General features: G+C 40.4%; 1 protein-coding gene across 1 annotated transcript; it reads left to right on the top strand.

Moving 5' to 3' along the window:
* The first annotated feature begins 1701 nt into the window (after window positions 1-1701).
* LOC118408614 (postacrosomal sheath WW domain-binding protein-like) lies at window positions 1702-4631 on the top strand. Its single transcript, XM_035809432.1, has 5 exons — window positions 1702-1789; window positions 2491-2585; window positions 2877-3208; window positions 3616-3694; window positions 3822-4631. Exons 2-5 carry the CDS (start codon window positions 2547-2549, stop codon window positions 3837-3839), a joined length of 468 nt encoding a protein of 155 aa, XP_035665325.1. The 5' UTR covers window positions 1702-1789; window positions 2491-2546; the 3' UTR covers window positions 3840-4631.
* The last annotated feature ends 3840 nt before the right edge of the window (window positions 4632-8471 follow it).

Here is an 8471-nt window from a genome sequence, read left to right as displayed (position 1 = left end):
ATATGGGATCAGTCTACGCTACTCCAAATTGCTACATCTTTGAATCAAGACACTAGTTATCATAGTTGTTATTTGAAACTAAATGGGAGCTGATTTTAGAAATAGGTTTTGTCTGTTTGCCTCATTGACCTCGTTTTCGATCTATCATGGCCGCCGCGTGAGAAAGGTGTATTGACTATTCGACTTCCTCGTTTCCCTATACCTTACAACACTTTGAGGGCGGTCTTGAATACGGTGTACATTAATATCACAGAAGTTTCTCAGCGAAGTCAATGTGCACAGAAATATATATTTGTAAAGTTAAGACATGAATGTAATCCAGAAGATAATTACTAATAAGCTTGTATGGAAATTGTATGTAAACATATATTACAGATTTGTGGTCACTCCGATGTAATGTAAAGGTATGATCTGATTGCAATTATACAATATATTATATTTTGTTCTTTTGTCTAATATTTCATTCCATTTTATGGACCAAAACCTTAAAGGGGAGAGAGAAACTTCAATTCAAACCAGCATATCGTTTAATTGCATAATTGGGACTGTGCATATCATCTGAAGATATTCTTTTAGTACTGTACAAGGTAGGAATATAGTATCCAAGAAAGATAAATTTATAGCGTAATAATCTAAAAACTAATCGGGTTGAGGGGGGTAGTATATGGTTAATCTACAAAGTTTTATTCAGGAAAAATTGTCTCGACGATGTGTATGTACGTACTTTTTGGATGATAGTTTGCATATTACAATGACGCCTATGAACATGTATTTTGCACCAACGGAGCTGATGAGTGTCTGTATCAAACTTTCAAACGAAAACCTTTCAAATCAACGTAAATTTGTAAATGGATATGTCACAATCGTTGTGTTTGTCATTTGTATAATTATGTACATTTGTTCTTCAACTATCTTATGATTAGATATATTTCATATCGTTTTATTGTGCATCTACTTACGTGGATTTTCAATCTTTACGATGAAATATCTAGTCTTTAGAATGAAGTAGAGAAATGTTTAGATCAGTACTCTAGTTCCACGATTGTTTAAGACTTATTGGTTATACCATAAACGAAGATGTTGTTATGAAGGAAAATTTGGATGTATCTTGCAATTACCAATACTGGAATCTTAAATTTTGAATAAGTACTTCTCCATACTCTTAGTATATGTCGTTGTGTCGTTTTTTAAAGTATTTTTATTGATATGTATTCAATGGCAATGTAGTGACTGAAGCGTGACTCTTGGAGGTCATGTTTCGCCTGTTTATCAATTTCTATCCTTTTTGTTTGTTTAAACTTTTGTTAATTCATGAAAGCTCAAATTGGCCCGGAGTCCACTTTCCATTGAGATCATGTCGGAAGAGGTAAGGCCAGGGTCAGACAAGGTACAGATGAAGTACAGTAAAACAGAGGAACAGTTTACATAATCTTAAGTCCCTATAAACTTACACATATTTTACACATACGTTACAAAATACGTAGCAGTAAGAGCTGCTGTCCGTTCGTTTTATCGTTTGCTCATTTTGGTGCGCTCAAGACAAGAATCCCTGCACCACTGTTGACCCAATTGACGTGTATTGACCAGCAACAACTTGAAACCGTAATAAAGTTAGCATACCACCAGACAGAACTATGGTGTAGTGTTACACCCCGTGACCACGGTTACCTTTGTGTAGGCTTCTCACTGTGACAACGCGGTCCACGGTGAGCTGACACCCAACCCGGGGAGGGCATGTTTGGATAGTACGTACCCCAGAGAGCTGTCTCCGTCGTGCCATAGCAAAGAGGTAAGTTTGTAAATGGATTTGTAAGATGTGCCTCAATCATGGTAGAGCATTTTATGCTTGTGATTTTCACTGTGAAATCTACAGTTGGACATAACCCTTACATGTCAAAGTCACGGTCAGGATTCGTCGTCAACAATTTCCTGCTCCGACTTACTGATTTCAAAATGGCGTCACACACTTACAGAACATGACAACTTTACATTCGAGTTGGTTTTTTTTTAGACATTTACGTAGGATCTTTGCCAAAATGATAGAGCTATGCCACTTGTTACTGTGCCAGGCCGAGAACTAGAATTCCACCTGATGTTTGGAAAGCGAAAAAAGTCATTTGTTGCTGTTAAAAGTTTCTAATCTTGTCTTTTCGTTTAAAGATCATTTAGCATACAAAGTTATCGGTGATTCACCATGAAAATGGCGATAGAATAAATCGTTAAATCTCGCCTGTGCATATGGGAGAGTGAATATTAAGTGGAGCAATGTTGACCAAGATAGAATTGTGGATACTAGATTTGTTTTGGGCCTAACTCCAGTTTGCCTTACGTCTTTTGTGTAGATATAAGATGGTGGTGGGTGTCAGTACTTCCTCTTGGATCGAAAGAAAGTTATAGCTACACCTACGTAGTAACGCTACATTTAACATTACTACTTCCGTTTGCGAGTGACGTTCGTAACATTTCTTTCTCTCTTCCGTTTCCGTATAGCCTAAACTGTTGCGGATCAACTTTTCCTTGGCATTTTGGTGTTGACGATCTTTTAAATGGACAAAGGACCACCGCCACCTGGTTATGTGCCACAGGTAAGTCATTTTGGCGACGCCTATGATGCGGAGCATTTTCTTGTTTCACGGCCAGGACATGCACATATACAGGTTTATTTGCTTGATTTGTACTAAGTTATGAAGAGAATACAACTGCGGAGGAAGTGCTACAATACATTAGTGTTAAGTTATACGAATTCCCTAGTAAGAATAGAAAGGAATGAACTTCTATAGCTAAAAATTATGTATAATTAGTTCTAGTTTATCTGTGCAATGAATATGAAAATATCATTATTACTATTAATAGTTAATACTGTTTTCCTATACTAGCCGGGGTACGGGGCACCGCCACCGCAGGGGTACGGGGCACCTCCACCCCAGGGGTATGGGGCACCTCCTCCCCAGGGGTATGAGGCACCTCCACCCCAGGGATATGGGGCATCTCCACCCGGTGCGTACGGGGCTCCTCCTCCAGGGGGATACGCCCAACCACCACCGCCTGGGCCAGGGTACGGGCAACCGGCACCAGGGTACGGGCAACCGGCACCAGGGTACGGGCAGCCGGCACCAGGGTACGGACCACCGCCTCCCGCGGCCCAGCAGCAGACCACCGTGGTGATGGCCCCAACTGCACCGCAGACAGTGGTCATCCAGAATGAACGGTACGGACAACAGTCTGAAGTGATGAAAAATTGTGGTATAATCAGTTGTTAAGAACAGAAAAGGCGTATAAGATTAGTAAAATGTGGGCTTTGGGAGAAGATAATGTTGGAGTGAGTTTTTTTTTACACAACTCACACTGTAGGACGGCAACCAGCTCGCTACGACCGAATTTTATAGACAAAATTATCTTTCTATTCTTTGTGTGTTTGTTTTCTTTTCACTCATACTGTCACTTTTCCTGCTTTCATAGATAAAGACGTTTTTTATGCTTTGTATGTTTATGGTCTATGTATTTAAGTCGCAGCACGATCGACGTCTAGGGAAATATGAACCTTAACGTACCAAGTAAGGAAAATACAACAAGATAACTCTGTCGTCTTATTGATTACCTGTATTACTATTGCAGCCGTGACAAGGTGAACCACGCCCTGCATTGCATCATCAGCTTCTTCTTCTGGCCCTGGATCTTCGTGTGGATCTGTTTGGTGAGTTTCATGAAAAAATAACAGAAAATAACAGAACAAATATTCCCTTGCATAAATATATAAAATGTGTCCTGTACCTAATTTGAGGATCACATTCTTAACATTTGTTGTTATTCTTTCCTTGCAGTGCATTGCCGAGGGTTAATTACGGAATTGACCAACAATGGGCACAACATAAAGACGACTGCCTTACACCCCAATTCCGCTAGGAGACAATCTTGCTGCGAACGCACTGCTAGCTAAGAGCGCTCAATGAATTTCATAGACTGAAAAGAAAATAATCTTTTCATGTTTTGTGTGATTTGCTGTTTCTTTAATCATACTTTTAAGTTACATTTTTACATTTCATATTTCAATAATGAAATCAAGTGTTGCACAAAACTAATTTTGGTCGCAACGAGGTCGCCATGCGATAGCTGCCATGTACTGAGGAATCACATATCTTCAGCCGAGTTTATATTTGGGGCTGTCTGAAGCCATGCTTGTGTTTATCTTTACGTATTGCAGTGATATTTCATTTACAAATGCGTTTTTTTATTCAGCATTAAATAAACATAACTTGAATGTATGCAATGAACATCAGTGATCATGACGTTCACATTATACACCCATTCTACGACAGCATCAAAACAAATTCTACCACATCAGTATAAGGCATACATATGCATGCTTTCAAATTGTGATTTTAGGAATGACAGAAACTATCTATTTCCAACTAAGCGTAATTAAAAGAGGTACACCGCATTATTCTTCTAAGATAATTGTTGCAAACAATTGTAATAGATAAAACATCATATTTTGTGCCAGTATGTACGTCGAGATGTAATTATAAGCCTTTCGGACACTTATTCAATGGAGCTCGCTTGAAGAATGTATTATTTGGACGTTGCCAACTAATGAATATATTTCAATAAATACAGATGTTTCTTCCTTCTTACTTGCGTACGCGTCGTTCGTGAACATGTATGATAAAGAAGGATGCTATAGAATCATTCCCGCTTGGTGTAGACTGGACTGAAAAAGTAGTTAGTCTTAGTCTGGGCGAAAAACGATTGGACTGCATGAATGCCATGATTATACTATAAAATATCTTTAATAGGAGGAAGGAAAAAGTTAAATTTTAGCGACAGAATTTCCCCGATAAAAATATGACCGTTCGGTCATTTGGAGAATCTTCTCACAGCGGTCATACGTGGTACTGCAGATAGAGCTTATTAGAACCGGGTGGTCCAATCCTCCATCCTTTACCACTACTAGGCGCAAGGAGGCGTTTCAAAGTCTTACTATTTGCTATCAACGCCACACATGTCAAGAATACTGAAATTTCGCCAGTACAGCTCTTCTAAAATTCCCGTCACGAATCAAGAACTGAGCTCGACCGACCTGCTGACGAGCTCCAATTGGGCATTTTCTACCAAAGTACGGCCGACGTCCTGGCGATAACTTAAGGGCTTCGGGCGATTTTTTAGCAGCTCGTTCGTTGGATCATGGAATTTAACATCCGTGTGATTTCAGCTGTGTGCCACAAGGGCCGACACACCCAGCCCAGAGTCGGGAAAGATTTTTAGCGAAAAATACGATCGACCTGCGGGTGATTTTGAAATTCTGTGAGCTGCAGCCGATGTAAAATTCTCCCGGCGCGTGTGCTCAAAGACGTCTAGATTACTCTCCAAGCAGAGGCTAGGCTGTTTTTTTAACGTTTTTTTAGTCGTTTTGTATTGTATCTTGTATTGTCAAAACCTAGCGTACTTCAAGAAAAATGACAATTTGAAAATAGAAAGCCCTATCGCGATAAAAACGACTAAAAAAACGTTAAAAACGACCGGAGCCTAACCTCTGCTTGGAAAGTAGTCTAGATGGGAGTTCCTCCAGAAGCCTGCTAACTATAGCTAAAGTCGCAATGGTAAAAATTTTGAGTTAGTCACAAGGACGATGATTAAATCTTTAAGCCCATTCAGGCCATCGAGGGTAGTGCCATCAATTTCTTGTCTTGCCTTCGTTATTTCTAGAATTATCGGAGTCGCCACACTTCATTGCTCTCATCAAACGGTCCCTTTGTTGAAAAGGTGGGGCTTTTCGTCTCCCTCTGCTTCCAAAAAAGAAGTCAAACCCAACCTGTTTAGAAGTAGGCAACACTAGTATTAGAGTAGAATATTGTTTATAACTGTTCATTGTCACTTGTATATCTACTATGTTTATACCATGTACTCGGGCACGAACTTGCAAATACACTTCTTCAACCTATTCAGAGAAAAATTGAGGAGTTAGTGCCTTTTCAATAAAGGAAATCAACTACATATTGATCTAACTGTACGTTCATAATAGTTGCAAGACCCCGGAATAATGAGGTCGAGTGTATACGTGTATCCTTGCAGGGCGTCACCCGAAAACCGACCGGCAGGTCACCATCTCACGTGTTGGTAAGCAAATGTCCGGCTTATTTACTCTTGTCTATTTTCGGTAGTGATAATCTTGCAGGACAAAAGTTTGACAAAAGTTTCACTTTTCAAATCTCGCCTCAACTCTTATATCTTCTGTTTAGGTTATAGTTGACTCAAGCCACTTTTGAATTTCACACAAAATTTTCAATCTTATATTTGTTCTTCACATTTTTAACGGATCTAGGACAGGAGAAACTTTGGTGGGTTTAAGATAGTTAGATTTGAAGAGCCGCGTGGATCACCGTATAAGACAGGATAACACTGCTTCTACATAATTCATGTCTGTTCAGGCGCCTTACATTCACGAAAGCCATCTCCGATAAAACTTTAAGACCTCAAGCGGTTTAGTCTTTGTTCTTGCTAGGCCCTTACGTTGTTACTAAATGAACACTGTGTATACAGACAATCCTAGCTGATAAATAATTTAGTTTAAGTTGTTGTTGTTGTAGCTGCCGTTGAAAAACGACCTGTGACAGTTTGTACTACTGGATCGCACTGTCCATGACGCCGGTGCCAGGTAGGTAGTCGACCCCGCCCTTAAGACGTGAATGCGCTTGACCAGGTACGATGACGTCTGTACCAACTGGAGATAGGAACAGATGACCCACAGTACCATCACGAGACGACTCCTTTCTTCGGCCAGACCTTTAAATTGTGGGGTTTGTTGAACAGGAGTCAGACGCCGCCACACCATCAGACCAACAACATCAACACTTCGCAAGCAAGAGAGTATCTAAATCAGTAAGTGGGCTTTGATATTCTGTTTCTCCCTTTCCGTTACTTTCTTCATTATTGCTGAAGGTACATGTTCGATATCATTTCTAAAAGTTAGGCATATTTAAAGCTCTAGACGAAACATTCGAGGAGATTATTTTTAAGATTTGCTCATTCGCTTGTTACATTCGTCGGTAGTCTGTATCGCCAATAGAAAAACTTTACGAGGGGCGTGCAATAAGTAATGGTCCTGACCCACTTCCAGTTGTCTGATCTAAATGAAATTTTGTATGTGTAATAATTCATATCTCTATGGGTTATGTTGCAAAAGACAGCTCTGAACTAATTGTGGTTTCTGATTTACTGGTGTTTGAACTTAGTCAGGTGCGAAATGGACCAGGTGTGAAATGGAACCAGTTGAGTGTCGCGCAGTGATCCGGTTTTTGTATTTGAAAGGACGCACACCAAAGAAGACTTTTGATGAAATAAATGAAACTTATGGTGATGATGCCCCATCATATGACCTTGTAAAACGCTGGCATCCTGAATTCAAACGTGGCTGGAAGTCTGTGGAAACAGCTCCCAGACCTGGTCGTCCCTCTTGTGCCATTGATGAGGCATCAGTTGGAGGACCAACCTGGGGTGTCCTACAAAATCGGTGTCCAGAGCTGCATCAAACGATGGGAGAAATGCATAACTCTGTGTGATTCCTATGAAGAGAAAGACTAATAACTGTGCCAAGTTTCATTAATCTCCTGCTATGGGAAATGGGTCAGGACCATTACTAATTGCACGCCCCTCGTACCGTCCTTATCAAAATGTTCTTACCAAAATTACTTCAGCTGCCTCTGGTCTCCTCGAAATGATGCAGCTTATTTGTGACTAGGGACAGACAAGGAAAAACGAAAATGACTTTTGAATTGAGATGCACTTTAACGTTTTGGAAGGAGTTTTCGTGTCTTGGTAGATTTTTGTAAGGCCAAGTCGCAAACTAGCAGTTTGCGGTTAGCCTTTGTGCACTCATTCCTACTTACTAGTACTAGTACGTACTAGTACTCTTTATCCAAATACTGGTGAGGAATTTGGACACGCTCTGAATATAGTCCGACACGTCAGTCGTCTAGAGTACTATTGGATGGTCTTCAATGGAGAGATCTTTAGCTCAACGCAGAAAAGGAGGCCCGTACAAAAAGCCAACTCAAGCCTTTGTCAGTAGAATTTAAGGTGATGCGGCACTGAGGGGTTCGAAAATTACTCAACGAATTTCAGAGATTTAAAAAAAAATGAGTTTTGCGTATTTTGCTGTCTTTTAAGTCACGCTTTTCCGTATTACGCAATATTTAACTTATAAAAAACCGGCAAAAGTAACAAAACAATGCCGCAGTGAACGAACCCCGCAGTGCTACACCGATGTCCCAAGTGCAGGGAGATACCACCTTTAGTTGGATAAAAGCATTCCTTTGATTTTGCGTTTCATTCCACTACAGAACATCATCATCATCATGGCTTCTGTGAGATTCACCGTTCTGAGCTGTACCGTATTCCTGCTGTTTTCCTGTCATTTCGGACAGGCCTGCTGGCCCCGGGGTTCTGAGGGCGAAACACGTCCCACCATGCGCCCT

The sequence above is a fragment of the Branchiostoma floridae genome, unplaced genomic scaffold (assembly GCF_000003815.2).
Source record: "Branchiostoma floridae strain S238N-H82 unplaced genomic scaffold, Bfl_VNyyK Sc7u5tJ_218, whole genome shotgun sequence".
Classification (NCBI taxonomy): Eukaryota; Metazoa; Chordata; class Leptocardii; order Amphioxiformes; family Branchiostomatidae; genus Branchiostoma; species Branchiostoma floridae.
This window is presented reverse-complemented; position numbering and strand designations above follow the sequence as displayed.

Coding starts and splice junctions, on each gene's coding strand:
- LOC118408614 (XM_035809432.1), top strand. CDS start 2,547: ATGGACAAAGGACCACCGCCACCTGGTTATGTGCCACAG. Junction 2,586..2,876: donor CACCTGGTTATGTGCCACAG/GTAAGTCATTTT, acceptor TTCCTATACTAG/CCGGGGTACGGGGCACCGCC. Junction 3,209..3,615: donor GTGGTCATCCAGAATGAACG/GTACGGACAACA, acceptor TTACTATTGCAG/CCGTGACAAGGTGAACCACG.